The sequence below is a fragment of the Monopterus albus genome, unplaced genomic scaffold (genome assembly GCF_001952655.1).
Source record: "Monopterus albus unplaced genomic scaffold, M_albus_1.0 scaffold203.1, whole genome shotgun sequence".
Classification (NCBI taxonomy): Eukaryota; Metazoa; Chordata; class Actinopteri; order Synbranchiformes; family Synbranchidae; genus Monopterus; species Monopterus albus.
The window spans coordinates 699,710-719,842 of record NW_018128083.1 but is presented as its reverse complement, the minus strand read 5'-3'; the positions used below and the strand labels follow the sequence as shown (position 1 = coordinate 719,842).

Genomic DNA, 20,133 nt, shown 5'->3' with positions numbered 1-20,133 from the left:
CAATCAATCTAAGCTGCATGTCTTTGGACTGTGGGAAGAAGCCGGAGTACCCGGAGAGAACCCACGCAAGCACGTGGAGAACATGCAAACTCCACACAGAAAGGTCCCAGGTGGGGCCCGAACCCAGAACCTTCTCGCTGTGAGGCAACGGCGCTAACCACTGTGCCACCGTGCTGGCACAATCGAATATTACTCATACAATTTATCCCACAATGGGGGAAAGAAACTCGTGTTTCAGCCATAAGGATCTCTGAGCAACTAATCAAAAATACCTAAAACAGGGCAATGTACAGTATTTGAGACAGATCAGGAGCAAGATATTACACATGAGCCTATTTACAATGCATTTCACACCCAGGAGCTGAATATTGCACCACTGTAGATTATTGCATAGTCCCTCATAATTTCCCCTAGCTTATCACTGCAGGGATGTATTGTACAGTCAGACAACACCTGCTCCTCCACCATTATCCTCAACACCGGCGTGCCACAGGGCTGTGTGCTGAGCCCATTCCTCTAGTCCCTTTTCACCCATGACTGCAGGCCTGTGCGTGGCTCCATCACCATCAAGTTTGCAGACAACACCACAGTAATTGGCCTCATCAGCAACAATGATGAGTCAGCCTACAGGGAGGAGGTAAAGCACCTGGCTGTGTGGTGGCTGACAATAACCTGCTCTTTAACACCAACAAGACCAAGGAGCTCATTGTGAACTACAGGAGGAAGAAAGGAGGCACACACGACCCCATCCATATTAACGGGATGGTTGTTGAACATGTCTCCAGCTTCAAATTCCTGGGGGCTCACATCTCTCTTCTTAATGTTTGGAGTCACTGGTCTGGGAAATGTATTGTGGCATGATATTTAAGCTGCACACATGCTGAAGTGTCAGCCTCTGCCTATCTTGTCGGCTCATGCTTGCGGGATTTTATCTCATAAGTGCCTTTTTGGCAAGTTTGTCAACTACACAAGCAGTAATGAGTGAGTGCCCTTCCTTGACTAAGTTCTCTTTCAAGTTTCAAGATTCCCTTATTGTCATTGTATAATGCATACTTCAGCAGCCTCCGGACCAAAACCAGTAGACCCAGTAGAACAGCTTCTTCCCCACAGCTGTCTCCTTACTGAACTCTGTCCCCCGTTGACCCCCCACTGCCTTCCTCTATACCACTACACACACCTCACCCCTTCTCATCTCATCTCTCCTCCCGGGACTAATGCAATACATTTCTGTTACGTGTAACACTAAGGTGATCTGTTAATTTGCACATAATCTACTCACAGAATACTGCTCTGTATTCATTTGCACACTGTTCATATGCTGATACTGTATATTAATTTTTAACTTTACACTATTTACATCCATTGAACTGTTCACTCATTTATCTTCTTGTTCTGCACTGTTTCATTCCATCTCATCCCATTGCACTAGTGTTTTATAACCTTAATGTATCTTATCCAATTTGATGCCATGGTCTGTATATCGTACATTACCCTACATATCTTACTGTAAATATCAATTGTATATTTCCTTCGGTAAATTAGTTCTGACTGTTCATACTCCTGAACACTCTGCACTGCTGTTATTGCACTTGTGGTTAGATGCTAACCTGCATTTTGTTGCCTTGTACTTGTACATGGGTAATGACAATAAAGCTGAATCTAATCTAATCTAAATTTGTTAAAGCTAATTGGCACACAACTTCCTGTTTACACATTAGCATAAGCAATAGCATAAGCAATAGCATAAGCAGAAACAGTGCATTCATACGTCTGTCCAACTGACAGAGAGAAATTTAACATTTACGCTACTTGTAGCTCTGTTTTGGTCTTCACAAACTTCTGATGAGCAAGAGTTTGCGAGGCGTGTATAAACCAAGTTGCTTCTGCATAGAAATAGTAGAACATGCATACACCTCATTTAACTGAGTTTTAGGTCACATCTAAGTTGATAATTCACAATATGTAACATGGTAGATAAGTCAAAAAACAAGGAAAAGCATGTCATGTCAAACAATGAGCTAAAAGAAGCTACAATGCTCCGTACAGCTATGGGGACCTACAGTACATAGATAATTCCCTGTGGATTATCACCACAAGTTATATTACATTTCCTGACATAATGTAAAAACAAAATTGATTAGTGCAGTTATAAATGAATTTTTCAACTTTAATCTTTCATTCCTGTCACTGTAAATGGTGATACCAATATATCTGTGAGAAGCTAAAGTCACTGTTAATGTTAAGGTAACATTATTGCCACTGCAAATAACATTGCTGAGCAATGGCCTTAGTGTACTCGCTGTACGACAGGACAGACACAACACACTAGTAACAAACCATATACATAAAAATATCTTATAAACACAAAATACCATACTAATAAAAGATAAGCTAAAACAGTGTACCTTAAAATTGGAGTGTCTACAGTTCAGAGAATAAATAGCCTAAACACATTAAGAAATACAGTATGCAAACCATAAACCAACTAACAGCATTTGTCTTTCCGTGTATGCCAGGGCTTTGACATTAAAGATTCCAATAGCCTCAGAGAATGGGCTACTTTTAAGTCACTTTTTAATGTCAGCTGTTAACACTATGATTATTTCATTTTCTTATGTGCTTGACATTATTTCATTTTTAACTTTGCAGAATAGTAAGCCAGATTCCCTGCTGAAAATGGAGGAGGAGTGCAAATTTGACAGAACACCACTGTCGGGCAATAAAGACAAGTTCAGCTTTACAGTGTCTCACAAGAAAATGCTCGGGTATGTATGGAATGGCTGTGATTGCCATATAAACATCTGATGAAAGCTCTTTCGAAAGGAGAGCATGTTAATCTTCTGATGTGCTGTATTATGGTGATTACAGAGCTATGTGGCTCTCAGCGCCATATCCATTCAAGGACTTCTCAGTGTGAGTGCAGCCTTGTATCACTCCTTTATTGTCCTGTGGTTTCCTTGCCAGCTCCAAGACGCTGAAACCTCAGACCAACTCAAGTGTTTTTGGATCATTACACAACCTGAAAGAGGACAAACCCAAGCCCGTGAGAGACGAGTATGAGTACGTCTCAGATGAGGGAGAGCTGAAGATTGACGAATTCCCCATCAGGCGGAAAAAGAACACAGTTAAGAGAGATCTTTCCTGTGAGTATTTTGGACTTGTTTCACACAGTATTTCACAGTGTTTCATCTCATTTAAATTAGCTAAACTGGCTGGGTATCAAACCTTAACCCTTTTTGAGTTAAAAGCGTAGTGTTGTATGCCAAGTGTGAAAGTTGTCAGTAGATACTATATCATATTATTACAGCAGGTTATTCTTTCATCTGATATTTTATGGTGTAAATTTGAGAAAATATTTTAGAGTATATTTTATGTAGGCAAAGTTCTTTTTGTTATTCTGATGCACTGAGCAGTTTGCCATAGTTTGATTCATAAAAAGGGTTCAAACTAATCTTGTTCTCGACCTTTGAATCCTCTGAATCACATCTCCACCACATGTGTTAAGTTGGTTTGTTGTTTATCTCACATCAGGTTTTGTTTTAGCACAGATCTCACAGCCCTACAAATCAACAATAAAAAAAATTCTAACTGACTGGTTGTGTTTGCACTGCTGCTCACTGATGAATGCATTTTTTTCCCAGTTTTGTCAGACATGAGAGAACCCATTCAGCCAGCCAAAAAACCAAAGTTCCAACACTTGGTGACCAAGGTATGTGTCACATGACATCACTTATGACTAATGACCTAGATAACATTTATCACATGTTGTAACTCTTCTCATAAGTAGCTAGTACACTTAAAATTGACAAGGCAGAGCCCACTGCACCGCTTCTTTAAAGCTGAGATCTTTTTAAGAGATGTAAAAAAAATGCATTTGGTAGATCAGAGGAAGAAGCTCCTTAAGGTTTGGGCCACCACACACTGATAAGGGAAACAGCAGTGGCCTGACTGGAGGAAGAGGAAGACACAGGCCAATACCAGATGCTCTTATGTCTATTAATGAGAGGTCATTGAAAAATATATCATAACCTCAGTCAGCTGATTCACACACTGTTCTCACCAAGCATTAACACTACATACAAACTAGATTCTTAGAGTTAGTGTCAGGCAGATCCAAGGCTGGAGCACAGAATGGGTATTGTGGGCATCTGCCCCGGGGATCCACGTCCGCGGGGCTGCAGAAGCCCTATGTGTCAAATTGTACATGGGGCAAATACATGACAGTAACTACATAAATACATACATACAGACACAAACAAAGTGAGAAAATGGGCTGCACAATGTCTGAACCATATTCCTCTGTTGTTGTCTCTCATGTCCATTTCTACACTGTCCACTTTCTCCAAAATAAGAGTGCAGACTCCTCAGATGAAGAGACTCTGCACATAGATACAGAAGCCAAGCCTGAGGTGAAAGGTCGCAACTCTAAGGTCAAGAAAAAGGGCAGCAACTCGGCAGGGATTCTTGACCTGCTGCAGGCGAGCAAGCAAGTGGGTGGGATCGACTACAGCACCAACAGGTAGACTGACCTCCCTTCATCTCTTTCCTTTCTGCTTCTTTACTCCATTTTCTTCAACACCAGCGGCACTTCCACACCAGGCTACAGGATACACACAACATTACTCTTGAAACGGCTCCCGCTGGACCTTTTTTCCTCAGTTAATGAATTTTAAGTCTTAAGTGCCTTAATGGGACGACCCGCTGACAAACAAATGGCCTGCTCAGTGACGATATAATTGGATGAAACTGCAGAAATTTATAACTTTGCTTAGAGCTGAAAAATCAACTAGTGACTAAAGCAATAATTTATGCAGATTCTGTCAACAGTTTGTGTTAAGTCAGTGTTAGTTTCAGCCTATGTTAAATTTATCAAACACATTGTGGCTTCAGGCGATTCCCTTTGCCTTTGCCTTGTTATGTTTGCTGTTTCGTTCAGCTCTTGATGGTCTATTTCCACCACATTGAAAGCTACAAATGAGCAATGAAAGAAAGACAGAAAACACTAGTGGAAATGTGTTAATGGGTTGTGGTGCTTTGAAGAGAGGACTTTGTGAAACCGGGGAGCGAAGTGACCACGGTTCATTGTAGCAGTGTGTCATAGTCTTGTTGCTCTTTGTTGCAGCACAGCAGCTCATTGCTTAACTTGAGTGTGAAATTCATTTCACATAGTAACTGCTTCCTAAAATGATTAGGCTTGAGTTGACTCAAAGCAATTACAGTTGTGTGGAGAAGATTTGGATCTGACAGGTTTACTTTGCTCTTCCACATACAGCTTTTAACATTTGTAGGTGTTCAGTGATATTGATGCTTAATAGCACAGCAGGTGACATTCACGCGACTTCAAACCCTTTTTGAAAGATTTCTCTCAGTCACTCTTCTCCTCTGTGTAATGGCTGTGTTGTTGTGTGTATTTCTTATTGACGTACTTACAGTCAGCCACCTGCATCTCCCAGCACACAGGAGGCCATTCAGGGCATGCTGTCCATGGCCAACCTGTCGTCTTCAGACAGCTTGCAGCAGCCGTGGAGCAACACTCAGTCCAAAAACAATAGCCAGTCGAAGAACAACTCACACAGCACAGTGGTTGGCAAAAAGGCCAGCGGAGGAGCCGGCAGCAACAACAGCAAGCGGCCTATCAAACGACTCCCAAAGAAACCCAGAAAAAGCAGCAGTATCGAGAGTCTGGATTACGATGACGACCAGGATCACATGGATGCGTGCTTCAAAGACTCCGATTACGGTAAGCGCCAAAAGTCTGCTCATTCTTCTTGACCTTGTTTTATTTGAATATCAGAAAATGCCAGGTAAGTGGAGCTCCCCGAGGTCGGGCCAGTGTCGTGGAATTATTTTTGAGCAAATGAACGAGGAAATAATTACTTGATCCTCACTGCTGCTAACAGGTGCTGTCAAAAACTGATTGACCCCTGATGGATCAACATGTGGGTCTTTAATTCTAAATTAGGCTTGGAACTTTTCATTAGGAGTTGATGATAATGTTTATTTTTTGTGAGTTCTTTCCAGATCCTCCTTTTTTTGCATTGCTCCAGTTTGTGGCTCTTTTCTCTGGAAACGATTTCTTTGAGAACCCCATCCAAACACAACTGTTTGGACCCTTCCAGTTTGTTAATAAGCCATTAGCACAAGTTCTCAGTTGTTATTTTACATGCTTTTTGAACTTTTCATTAGTGGCAGATTGTTAGTTTGTAGCATGAACATTCTTACTTCCTCAGGCCAGGGTGAGGCTTTACTCACACACTCTTTTGTTCTCTTGTAAACAGGTCATTTTTTAAAACCTTGATCATCCAATTATCACACATTAAAAAGTAGATTGGAGTGGCTGTGCAGTGAGCAGGCAGAGAGAAGGAGGCGGTCAACAGCTGTCTCACAGCTGTCCTACATGCTGTACTTTGCATATGAGACAATAGTTGGCCAGTAATGTTTAATTTTGTACATCCTGTCTTTGAAACCTTTACATGGATGACATGCTTTTATAGTTTCACATCTTTTGATTTTAGTTTACCCCTCATTGGAGTCAGAAGAGGATAATCCCGTGTTCAAATCGAGATCAAAAAAACGGAAAAGTAATGATGACACTCCCTACAGCCCGACAGGTAAATAGTTGCATTACTAATAAAGTGGTACACTTTACAATTTGATGAATGAAATGTGTTCTAAGCCTTTGATTTCATCACAGCCCGTGTAGGACCGTCAGTTCCTCGACAGGAGCGGCCAGCGAGAGATGGTGCCCGAGTGGCCTCCATAGAAACAGGACTGGCTGCAGCTGCAGCAAAGCTCTCTCATCAGGTATGTCAAGGAACATTATTTGTACGTAATATTGTAAGTATTCCTGCAAGTATTTCTCAATAAAAGTATGTGTTATTAGGAGGAGCAACAGAAAACCAAGAAGAAGAAAAAAAGCACCAAAAAAAAGGCAATGATATTTGAGGAGCCCCTGAAAATCTCTCAGGACAGCAGCTCGCCGGAGCACAATCTGGACTCCCAGGATGGCAGCCTGACAGACCACGAGTTCAACACTGGAACAGTCAAGTCGCCAGTAGGGCCTCAGCCCATGGCGCCGGGGGTCTTCCTCAGCCAGAGGCGACCGTCCATGTCTTCTCCCAACAACAGCACCAACTCCACTAGCACCAACAACAGCAGTCTATCAAAGGGTGAACATGTGGGGTCAACAGACGCCAAAGGTGAGTGGTAATGAAAGCAGTGTTAGGCTGGTTAGACTCCACAAGAAGTGTCAGTCAGTTCATCCCACTGGACCTGATTTCTTTATGCTTAATAGCATCAGGTTTAAAGCTCCTGTGCGTAATTTTTCTTAGCCATGCTAGCAGCATGGTGCAATGAATGGCAAGTAAAGGTTTTGTTTATGACCCAGTGACATTCCAGACAGCTAACAAGCAAGAAGTCAACTAGCATAGTGAGCATGGTGCCTATATTTTTGTCCTCCCCTCCTACATACATGAGAGGGTCAGAATATTAGGAACACCTTTGAATATAATGTAGTCCAGTACAACACCACCTTTATAATAATAATTTTTATAAACATAATTGAATTTATACATTTATGACAATTTCACTAAAAACTGGAACATTTTGAGCTTCATAAACCCAGATGTTAAGGCGGAAGTGTTGCACTGAATTGCATACAATTGTACAAGTGTACCTAATAAAGTGGCCAGTGAGTGTGCGTTGCTTGTAAGTTATATGTGAGTTTAATAAAAGTTATTTGTTCATCACTAATCATTCCAGACCTTTGACCTAGAATAGAATCAATCAATCAGATTTTCACCTTTGAATATTAAGTTTGAGAACCCCTGCTCTATACCAGTGATCCTGTACACAGGCTCACATGAAAATATAATTGTTTGCCTTCTTAACCTAGAAAGTCTTTTAGTCAGTACACATATTTATATATGTATGAACTTGTAAAATAAAGATTTTCCAGAATTAGTTGTTACTACTAGTTAGCAAATACCACTGTGGTTTAGGAGGTGCTGCCCTTTGAGTAAAGTCAAAGTCAAGTCAAATTGTGATGTGGAGTTTTTGTATGAACTGTCGTCTTCTGGAAATAATTGACAGTGAATGCAGATGATTCACCTTAAGATAAATGTATCAGTGTTACACCCTCACTTTAATTTTCAGGTTCTCACATGACCAGGTTAGGCTCATTGCAGTTATTACTTTGCTATGTTTATCCAGCTTAGTTTAAACAAACTAGGAAAATGTGTGTGAACAAATTAGCAGCCTTTTCCTCAAACCTGGCAATAGACTAAAACACCACCTGTAACCATTTTATCTGTACACGGCAAAGATGGTGACAGCTGTAGCTGGCAAAATGACAAAAACTAAACTAAAGTGTTTTTAGTTTTTGTTGACTAAATCTAATTAAAATCAAAAGACTAACATTTGACTAAAACTAATAAATATATTTTTTAAAAGACTAACACTAAGTCAAACTTAGGTGGCAAATTTAACACTGGTTGCCAGTTTTCTATTTAAAGCTGCGTGTGTGAGGTTGCAGATTACAACGTTCAGCAAAGCTTCGTGTTAAACAGCCCTCACAGTGATTACTGTAAATGTAGGACAAATTGCACACCAAAACAAATGTGGCTGACTTTAAAAATTAACAGCGGCTCATTTGACCACAGTGGGTCAAAGAAGCAAAGCTATCAAACAAAAACATGCATTTAGGTTAACTTTACTTCATAGGCTAAATGACCTGTCCAGCAGAAATTTGACATCATTCTGGAAACATTTATTCCTCATCAAGGATTCCCATCTGAGAAAGGCCACACCAGTGTTTATCCCTGTCTTGTACCGTCGCCCATCCCATTTCTTTGTATCTTTGCTTCTTTGATGGCGGGGATTAACACCTGTCTTCCTTTTTCTTGTGTTAAAGTGTAACTATGATCTTCCATTTCTTCAAATTCTAGTTCTTAAACCAGTGGCTCTGCTTCCTCTTGTTTCTAACATTACTCCTTCTTTGTCTTCCAAGTGTCTCCATATTCAAGCTGCTACTTGAAAACTTGATTGTGAAAACATGAAATTTGACACTAGAGCCAGTGTTTTGCCACTGTTTGACCAATAGTGGTGCTATGGAGCAAGGTTTTTAGGAGTGGCTTCTGTTGTAGAACGTAGTAAACACATCACAAACTCCTGTTAACAGTGTTGTGTTATATCACTGATTAACATGTAGTGGTAGCAATGCTCCAGCTTTAAAGCAGGGAAGAAGAACACTTGTAGCTGGCAAACACGGGTGTAAATACGACAGGTTTTGGTATGTATTAGTTTGTTTTATAAGGGAGTAGGTATTTAACCTATGAAACCATTTAGTTAGATGTCCTGTCTCATCTCCTGTCTGTTCTTGTTTCTTTTACAGCGAAGCGGCTAAAGAAAGGCATGGCAACAGCCAAACAGAGACTTGGAAAGATTTTAAAGATCCATCGAAATGGGAAGCTCCTCCTGTAGCATGCATCAGACTGTTGTAGGACTGGGAATTCATGAGCTGGGTCCCCTCCCAACCTCACCCCCTGTTCATTGATTAAAGCCAACAGTGGAGAGAGAGAGAGAAACTGAAACAAGATGGGAGAAGAAAATCATGCATTTTTCAATTTCTAAGAAGAACATCACTCAAATAGGTTTTTGCCTCTACTTATACTTTATAACTTTCAGATATTAAAGTGTACAGAACCTACTATAAATATTTTTTAAGAGGACATGTTTCATTTTACTACAGCTGTCAGTTTATCAGGGGTTGCTAAAACATGAAGTAGAAGTACATTGCAGTCATTCCAAGATCTGTGAAAGTATCCCTTGCATGTATTCAGTTGCATGTGAGCTTTGGTTAGGGTCTGGGGATTCTACACATTAATTCCTACTGTATGGATGCAGCTTATCATTGCCACACTGAGGATCAACAGATTGCAATGGGAAAAAGAAAAAAAAAATCACCTCCTCCCTGCCTCCCCAGCCAAGATTCTCTGTGTATTGTAGAGCATGATTTGGACTGGAGTCACCCTGAGCACTTCTCTCTTTATGTTAACACTTGCAGAGCACTATCAGCGCTGATATTTATTTATTCATGTCAAGCCGTAGATAGGAAATGAGACTTCATGGAACAACTGTAAAGCACAAAGTGAATCATGAGTAATGCTGTGTATCAAACAGTGTCCGGGTGTTTCTCACAGTCAAACATTGGAAACATGGGACTAAGTGGTAATGGACACAGGATTTGGTGTGTTTGGACATGACAGGCATAGGATTTCTGACACTACGTGGGACCTGTAACTAATGATAAGCGTCATCCATGTTAGGTGTGCAGTTACATGGGGATACTTTCTCTCTTCTTTTGCTTTCGCAGGCAGCACCACCGCTTCAGACTCATCTCTGCATTTTTACGGCTTGACATAGAACAGTATATAGAATGTAGCTTGTACATAGCCTTTTAAATTAATACTTTTTGTATCCTTTCCCCTTAAGACTTAATTCTACATTTTTACCAGTTTTGCTAATTATGATTAAACGAATAAAATATATATATATGGATATACAATATTGTCCTAATTTTTTAACATTTCTTTTCTCTTTTTTTAATAGCAGAGACTCATTTTAAACCCTTTTTCCGTCTTAGATTTAAAGGTGTTGCCTGGAAAACAACTGAAGAAATAATACATTTTATCATCATATGGCCTTAGATACACAAAACTACTTGTATTGTGATTTTGTTTGAACAAGAGCCGAAGCTTTGAGGAAAAATAATATAAAAGATGGGAAAAAACACTTAAAGTTTCTATGACCAGCCTCTTGTTCGAGTTCTAGTATCCTGAAAGGTTTTGGAGTTATTTTACTAGCACCTTGTGAAGTGTTTATGTGTCAGTGATGTAATTTATTAATGTTTGTAGCTTTTTTTATACTTGTACAATTCTTAAGAGCTTTTGTTTTTGAATATTTCATCAACTTGTGAAACTACCCTGAGCAGACAAATTTTTGGGGGTGGGGGTGGGGGGTGGGGCAATCACAAACATTTCGCGAGCTAGAATTTACATTAGCAGACTTTTTTTTTTTTTAAATCTCCATTCTGTCTTCACTCACTGTCAATGTTATCATGGTTTCATGGTAAACGTTTCCAATGTGACATTATTCTGATTATTATTGTTAATATGATACCCAGCCGTGTCTATGCCTCGCTCACTATGTTATATTTTGGTCAGGACATTTTGAACATGGTTTATACGTGCTATACTCTATAGCAGCAGAATTTTAGTCACAGATGTAAACCACGTGCTACAATCAAGCTGTCATTGCAACATATTTTCAGGTTTTTGTTTGTACAATACAGTACGTGTGTTGCTTTGTTGTGGTTTATTTTTGTATGTCTGACCTATTAAATGCATCCACTGTGCCAGGACAGTGAATGACACCTGTTGTAGCTGTCTTCCCTTATTGTTATTTACAGTACTAGTACGCATTTACAGTCCTTTTTGACCTGAATCTATATTTTTCTGTATGTAGACTATTCTGTTTGAGATCATGGCTCACTTTTTTAAGACATCGAGAAATGGCAAATTCCGAGGAACAAACATATTGTTGTGGAATGATATGATTGTCCGCCTTGTTTACTTTTGCAATACAGTTATTGTGGCAAACCTACTTTGTAATGTGTTCCTGTCCCACTTGAAATGTGACAGTTTCTGTGGTGACAACTAAAACTGTTTTCCCTGTTTCACACTGTCATGCTTTGACATTGTATCCAGCACCACACTGATCACAAATTGATCAGGCTCTGTTGTTTTTTTAAACAAAGAATCAGCCTGAGACTCAGCTTCTGGGCTCAGTTTGGGATCTCGTCTCCCGGAGCTTTAGCGGCTGCTTTAGCCAAGTCATTAATTAAAACCAAGCCAAAGTCAACCCCATTAAAACTGTATTAATGTAAAAGTGCTCTCAAGTAGTGAGACTCTTTTTACTCACCGTCATGAGCAGGTGTTGCAGTTTAAATATAATGTACACAGAAATCCATACAGGATCTGCTCATACAAGAATAAATATTTCACCATGTTTACTGCCTCCCAAAATTTGATTTTGTTTGATTTTGTTCCTGCCGGCCAGGAGTAGTGTGAAACTCTCAGGCAACAGCCAGTATGCGCCACTAGATGGAGTCAATAAATGTATGAATACATCAACTGGTGCATGTTTTAAAACAAGTCGGTGCGGTTAAGTTCAAGCAGAACACATGTGCAGGGTTTAGTTATTTCCCACTACGATCTGCACTTCTAGACCCTCTTCCTTCAGTGTTTGAGCGTCCATTGAGCTTTTAATGTACATACTGATTCTATCTGGAGTTCTTTATGTCTGTTACATCCAGATTATATCAGCGTAATTATGGGAAAGAAAGGAAAACCAGTTTGGAAGAAGAATGTGAACATCAATGAGATTATAAGTAAATTAGTTACAGTACATTTAAAATAAATGTTTTCAATAAAAATAAGTCATTTAACTCTTCCTTTAAAGATTTTTAATATAAAAAGAGAAATGATGTGAAGCCTTCATACATGGTGCTGCTTGTTTCCTGTTGTTTTAATTGTGGCCTAATAAAACATCTGGGCACTACTGATTTCCAAAAAATAGAATATGCATTTCCCAACATAGATCGAATGTGTGTGTGTGTGTGTGTGTGAATGAGATGCTGGGGTGCGATGAAGCCATGCGACTGTTAAAAGTCATGACCCTGTTTCCACCCTGGTTAGCATCAAAGTGAGTTGTTATTGTTAGCTAATTGTTAACACAAGAACACGAAGTGCCCCGACATCAACAAATGAAACAATCACATAATTAGTCCTCTAAGGATCATTTTCACACACTGACATGAAAGCAAAACCACCTGCAGGCTCACTAATTTACTTTGAGGCAGTTTTCAGTGAAATTAAAGTTTAACATTTTGCTATTAAAATTTAGCAGGGAGCTAAACCACAGGCAAAATTGAGTGAAAAATAAGTGACAATGAAAAACAAAAGTTTAAATGGCATTTAGAGTGATGCTTTTAATCATCTGTGCTTTTTGTATATTACATTTACTAAGATTATTTGGACAAAATGTGACTCTGACATATAAAAGTAAACTCAAAGTCAGTTTAGTGCAAAAATTCTCCACCTCATCTAGACATTTTTGTCTGTATCTGAGGCCTGAAATAATATTTTTCTTAGAATAATGTGGCCAGTGCAGGAGGAGTATTGTTAATATCTTCTAAATACATACTAATTTGTCTAAAGAATTTTACAGAGCCATGTTACTCCACTAGAATGAAATAAAGTTATGATGATTTAAAAAAATACTTGAAACAATTTGAAACAGGATTGAATTCAAACCTGGTCTTATTGCTCTTGCTTTTTTTTTTATCTTTCACTTGCAACTAAATTGGATTTTTGTAGCCTCCTTAAAATAGAAAATATATGAAATTAAACATTTTTAAAAAGTGCAAAAAGATCCACCTGTCAAAGTTTTGCTCCCTGGACTTTCTATCCTTCATCCTTATTTCTTTGCCAGCTCCACCAGTGCAGTCGGTCCCCTCAAAAGGGCAAGTGGGATCACAATTTAAATGTCAGTGTATTAAAAACAATGCCTGCAGAGTGTTACATTCTAACTGCATTCATGGCCATGCTGCTCTTGCTTAGTGATCACAGATGTGAATGATCTGCCCTCAGCTGCTTTGAAAACCCTCTGGTTCCGTATGGGAGCCATGAGTGGTCATGAAAAGCGCGCTACATGAGACATGTCTTAATTATACAGGAATGTCAGGTTAAGCTTTGCCTTTGTGTGGCCGTACAATGATGCAAGTTGCTAAAAGAAGCCCCCCACCAACCCATTACTCTGCCTTTTATTCATCCCATTCTTCCAAGTTCAGGGCTGTCATTAGTAATAATACGTGGTGACTCCTCTGCCAACAGATTGGTAAAGCTATAGAGAGCTGCAACTGTGTACTGGCCCTGGAGCAATCTCCACACAAAGAGTTCTGGGTTGCCTGTTTTTGTAGTAGTGATGAAAAGTAGCAGACTTAAAGCTGGTGTTTCTCTGCAGTTGTTTGGAGCTGGTCCCCTCTGCGTGGATTAACAGCTCTGTCAGCCAGCAGGATCTCCTCTGCTGCTGTTTCACAGGAGCAGTGTAGAGAGACTGGGCGTCTGTCAACACACACACACACACACACACTTTTCCTGTGTGTTATGGTTTGCTTTCCAAAAAGTATCAACAGAATTACTCTGATACTGTTTAATGATCTTATTATAATGATCATGATCATGGTGCATATTTGCAGGTAGCATTTCAGTGTCACTTTAGCCTTGAAAGTAAAGCTGTTTTTGAATCAATCCTCAGTCATTCTGGACACTTGTTGCTTCTCCAACAGGTGTACAAAGGGTTAATATTCTGAGTTTTATAGGCTTAAAGATCCTTCAGTAATGAAGTGAGAGGAAGCTAAAATTTAAAGCACTGTCAGCCGTTGCCGTTGACAACACATCGCTGTCTCAGCATAGAAATGAACGTCCGGCAGTTTGAGAAGTGCAAGTAAACACTGCCTGGTTTCAAGACAAACACTGAGGCTCTGTTTTATGGTGGCGTGTTTCTTTAACCTCTGGCAGGCCTAGAATTTTAGAACTGGAAAACACCACTTCATCGTTAATTTTTGACGCCCATCAAGGAAACAACTGTCACGAGTGATGTGAGAGCCCACCCAAATGAGAGTAATATTAATGTGAGCGTGATCAAGCCCTCGGTGGAAAGACTGTTCTGCTCACAACCTGCTCGCAGACAGCTGCAGGATCAGCGGCACTCACACAAGCATTTGATGTTAACTTCTGTTATCAACTCAGTGTAATTTAAAATCATAAGTTCAGCTGACTAAATTTCCAATGGATTGTTTAGTTAACTTTCAAATTAAGTTACTTAGAAACATTGCTAGTTTATTATAGACCTATTCTTCCTGGTATGCATTTTATCAAAGCTAAAACTCCCCAGAAATCCCTCTCCCCGTGTTTAAAACATTATATAATGGAAGCCATTCAGTTTCTCCTTTGCGTCTCAGAGGAGACAAAAGGTTTCCTTCCTGATCAAGATCAAACCAGAGAAGTATGATAAAAAAATGTTTGCATTTCAGACACTTTCTGCACCCTATATTACTGACTGTTTGGTTGATGTAACTGCTGTCATTAAAGCATACATGTCATGATGGACAACACTTGTTATAGTTATTGATAGAATAAAAAGAATCCAAGCTTATTTGCAAACCAACCATTTTCTATGGACACAGCACATTTATTTGATTTAATTTAACTTAACTAACAAAATTAAAATTCTGAATTGTGATCATGTACAACAATGGGTTACTCTAACTTAAGAATACAGTAACAGAAGTAAAAATTCAGAGTTGGATGATCTCAAAGCCTAAATTTAAAACTGCACTGTACTGAAGTTTGCTGCCAGTGCTTTTTTTGGAAGCATTTTGCTGATGGTTTATTGTTTTTTCACTAATTCAGAAACTAGCAGCAGCTGTCTAATTCTTGATATGTATGATTTTAAAATTACAACTAGATGGTGTGTAGACATTTTATTCTAGTTGGCTGTTTGTAATTGATAGGCCTACAAATAAACATGGCACACAGCAAACCCTGCTGAGGGGCAGCCAACTAGTCAGCACACTAAATAGCTTCGCTACAACTTTGCTGAAGTTACTTAATATATTTTTCATGTTTTTTCTGTAACTGAAAAATTCATTTCTTTTTTAAATGAACTAACATCCTGCTAATTCAGTCTGGTATCTCATTTACTGTGAAGGTGGGGGCTAAATGGAGAATGGGAAAAAACCTCTAGCTCCTTCTATCTTAGCAAAAATGGCCGTAGTCTCATCCTGTTGCTTTGGTAAACAACACAAACAGCATATCTCAATGCATTAAATTGAAGATTCATTTCTTACATTTAAGTATAATTAATATTACAAATGGGAGGTGGACTGATAGACAGCAAAACAGAGATCTAGGGTACAATATAAACTTTCTGAAACAAGCTGGTTCAAAAACAAAGGATGATCCCTTTTTAAGCATATGTTTTAACATTTTCCACACAACCTTGAATGTAAACGACTCTTTCATTTCCCTTCATTTTCTAATTTACAGACCTTCAGCATCACACATATTTTGTAATTTAGTATCCAGCTCCAGCAGCTGACTCAACCTCCGGACACATGTAGCTGCACACTGTAAATAAATGTGCTCATTTCAGAGCTGAATCCAGTTTCTGAGAATGTGTATTACCCAGGAGGGAGAAAATAAGTGAGTGAAGGATTTTACACTGTCATTGCACCAAGGTCTCCTGAAATAAACATCTATGATCTGTACTTTGCAAAGATCTCTGTAAACAGAGAAGCCAAACAACAGATGCAGAATATTTAGCCCTGCAACACGCAAATGCAAACATCTGTTGTTAACATAGTTGTGTAGCTATTTTTAGGATTTTTGTTTAAAAGGAACACCTCTAGCACAATGTAGTGCACTGGTCACAGAAATTATGTTAGTGCTGACATCAGTGGTACGTTGACTTATAGCAGAGGCATGAATGGTGAAATAACATTTCTGCTACTACATCAGCTGGAACAGTTTTACCTTGTCAAAGGTATACTACTATTTGTGGACATGTCAGCCAGTAACTAGCAAGAAATAATACAGAATACAGAAATGCCAAAGATAAGTTTGTTAAATATGTATTTTTGCAAAATCTGTCAACATTCATAATGAGCTTCCCTGCAGTTTGCATTATTTTGTTATTCCCCAAAGTAATTTGTGTTGCACGGCTAACCTGTTAACTTCAGAGGATCAGAACCTGTCAATTGTACTGAATAACCAGATCGCTGCAAAAACTATGGGATCTTGACAGGTACAAAAGAGTCTACATTAGCGTGATAAATAAAAAAGAGGACTAGATATTTCTATAGAGCAGTCATATTGTTGTGCTGTTTCAGGCTTTCCATGGGTGACTCTGGTGTAAAGCAAGGTTTCTAACAAACTGAGGGAGTTGACAGCCTCCATCATGATCAACGCTGTATTTTAAATACACAAAGATTAGTTGATTCCTGACCGAATTGCTGAGTGTGGCCATGTTTTTACACGGTTCCATCACTGCATCTCAGGATAACATGAGGAGACTCTATGATGTGAATCGGTCTTTCATTAGAAAAGTAATCTACACAGTGTGCTAAGTATATTTTATCTTATTATAAATGTATGCCTTTAGGTACTGCCCCTCTCTACTGTTCTCTCTGCTCTGGCAGCAGACCTGTTGGACAGTAGACATTTTGTGATAATACATGTTCACTGTATTTCTTCATCAGACAAAAGAATCCAGTAATACCGTTAGAAGGATACTACACTAACTTACAGTATATTTTGAACCTTTCTTTAATATTTGAAAATTATTTCTAGTGTTTTTAGATTCTTATTGTGTTCTACTTATGTGACTAGTGCTTCACTCATGGTGATGTCACTTCTAATTAACAACTCTGCCTCTTTCACATGAATCTGCTCGGAGACTGAGGAAAACCCAGACTTAACACAACCAGATGATGACAGGCTTTATGGTACCTATCATCTAGGAAGCCCAATGTTATGCTCAAACAACCCCAAGTTAGCCAGAATTAGTTGAACTCACTTTGTGATACAGGCCCCTGCTGTCAAGGACTACTTCCAATCTGCTGACACAATCATGGCCACTTGCACAGTAATATAGCTAAGTTACATGCAGCTTCACAGCTCTACAGAACATTTTACACACTGGCTAGGTGCTTTGACGTTGGCTAGCCTGTGTTATGTCATGGGGGATGCCTGCAGTGCTTGTATTCCTTCAGATACAGCAGCTAGCATCAGAATAAAATAGAAACAACTCTCAACCCTGGATATTCAAATTAGCCTACAACTAAAGAATTCATTAGTCAGCCTTCTCACTCATCCTGACACGCAGACACGCAGACACAGGATGGCAAGAAGTCCACTGGCATGAGAACATACCAATCAGGCAAACAACCAGGGCAACCAGGCTGGTATATATGCAAGGGAACTGATTGATAAATGGAAACAGGTGTTTATGTAGGCGGGGCAGGTCTGGTTGTAGGGAATGAAGAGCAGGTGAGCAGGTGGATTTAGAAAAAGGAAAAAGGTTTGAGGACATCTGGTGGGTGGAAGGAGAGTGACATGCAGAATACATCACATAGGCCACTACTCTGATAATCAAATCGAAGGGATTCTTGTCAGAAATGTTTGTTTATCTAATGTATTTATAATCAAAAACAAGAAATCAAGAAAAAAATATTTTTTTTGGTAAACATCCAGAATCAATCAGGCTACAATAGCACCATCATTAGGAGTGAAATTAGTATTAATAATAAAGAGAATTATTCTTATGGATAAATGTTATTTCCAGTGCTTTCATGCCAGTTACCATAGTGTCTCTCATCTCTTTGTGAATGATGTGGAAAAAATTACAGTCAGCTGGCAGTGGGAGTCTCCCCAGTGCAATTACTCTGTTTACATGCAGTAGTAAGGGAGGGAAATTGCTTTTGAAAACCCTCTTTAAGGTCATGGTTTTGTTGCTGTGCATAAGCCCAATGTTTACCAGAGTATTTTAAGGCAACTCAAAGCCACGCCACGCATCAACAAGTGTCTTAAATGGCAGGACAGAGAGCCTGTTTTTAGCCCAACTGAAATGAATACTCACCTAATCCTCTGAAGAGGCCCTTGTGACGGGCCCCATTGTCAAAGGCTGTGTGAGGCCTCTTTTCCAAGGTGACAAAGTTACTTAAGCACCAAGTAAACAAGCAAACAATTAAAATCATTTGCTGCATTTTCTGCACTCAGTTTTCTAAACAGCTACATGCACGCTGCATCCACTGGCAGGGCACTCAAAGCTGCTGCTCATCTGTGTGTAATTATTCATCATTCTAGATGGGAATTCCAGTGACACGCTGCACTGGTGAGACAGCATTACCTCTCTGAAACAAGTGGGGTTTATTTTCAAACCTCTGCTTTTTCTCCACAGCCAGATTGCCCAGAGAGATTGGCTTTCTCCAGGCTGTGTAACAGATACCATCTAAATCATTAGGGCTCATTCATTGCCATGTGCCACTCTGCGGCTCAGGTTCCTGTGACCCCCAGGTCAAGCGGCTGAGAGCTCCTGACCTCCAGCACTTCCTCCAAATATTAACAGGGTAGTTATGTAGTCAAAAGCCCTGATATAAACCATTGGTTCATTTAGATAATAGCCAATCAGGCGGAGCGGCGAGGAGTGCAGTGATCTGCACAGGATGGCTGGGCCTTTATGTGGCTTACTGAGGGCATAATGACAGCAAACAGAGGAAGCGTAGGCCTCTCTGCTGAAATTATGTGGTCACATGCCTGGTGGCTGTAATGCTTTCTTTTGACCCAGCTAAGTTCGGCTCTTTACTGGGGACAAATCCAGCCAGGCTCTATTATGAAGATGAATGTTATGCGGTTATTATGCAGGCATTGACTTTAATATAAGACAGAGGGGAGCTAAGAGGCCATGGTGAAAGAATCATTTACCATGCACATGATGCTAATCGAAATCATCAGTGATGAAATATTCAAATGATTTTTAAAGGAGGTTTGTGTGAAGCTGTTGACCTGGAATTGGAAATGGTTCATTTGTGGTGTGAGACCAGCAACTCTGTGTAGCCTATTTTATCAGTTCTTTTTTAGTAGCCTCATATCAGTCCTGTGTGAGCTTAAAGCAGAACTGATCCAAACTGGGGATTGTGCCAGTATCACTCATGACAACTTACAACAAGCTGGTGTTGAGTCGCTCTGACATGCCATCCATCCATCCATTTTCCTCCACTTATCCGGAACCGGATCGCGGGGGCAGCAGTCTAAGCAAAGATGCCCAGACTTCCCTTTCTCCAGACACTTCCTCCAGCTCCTCCGGGGGAATGCCGCGGCGTTCCCAGGCCAGCCGAGAGACATAGTCCCTCCAGCGTGTCCTGGGTCTTCCCCGGGGCCTCCTCCCGGTGGGACATGCCCGGAACACCTCCCTAGGAAGGCGCCCAGGAGGCATCCGAAAGAGATGCCCGAG

General features: G+C 39.9%; 1 protein-coding gene across 2 annotated transcripts in view; it reads left to right on the top strand.

The window, feature by feature from the left end:
- Positions 1-9,959, top strand: part of phf2 (PHD finger protein 2) — a 44,137-nt gene extending 34,178 nt beyond the window's left edge. Inside the window, exons 14-22 of one of the 2 annotated variants that reach the window (XM_020618290.1) lie at positions 2,650-2,765; positions 2,965-3,143; positions 3,642-3,709; positions 4,353-4,519; positions 5,454-5,740; positions 6,516-6,611; positions 6,695-6,804; positions 6,884-7,199; positions 9,392-9,959. In XM_020618290.1, coding sequence (XP_020473946.1) covers positions 2,650-2,765; positions 2,965-3,143; positions 3,642-3,709; positions 4,353-4,519; positions 5,454-5,740; positions 6,516-6,611; positions 6,695-6,804; positions 6,884-7,199; positions 9,392-9,480 — 1,428 coding nt within the window. In that variant the 3' untranslated portion in view covers positions 9,481-9,959. Of the gene's footprint in view, positions 1-2,649; positions 2,766-2,964; positions 3,144-3,641; positions 3,710-4,352; positions 4,520-5,432; positions 5,741-6,515; positions 6,612-6,694; positions 6,805-6,883; positions 7,200-9,391 lie in introns of both variants that reach the window. The other variant, XM_020618289.1, reaches the window with a different exon arrangement.
- Positions 9,960-20,133: the final 10,174 nt, after the last annotated feature.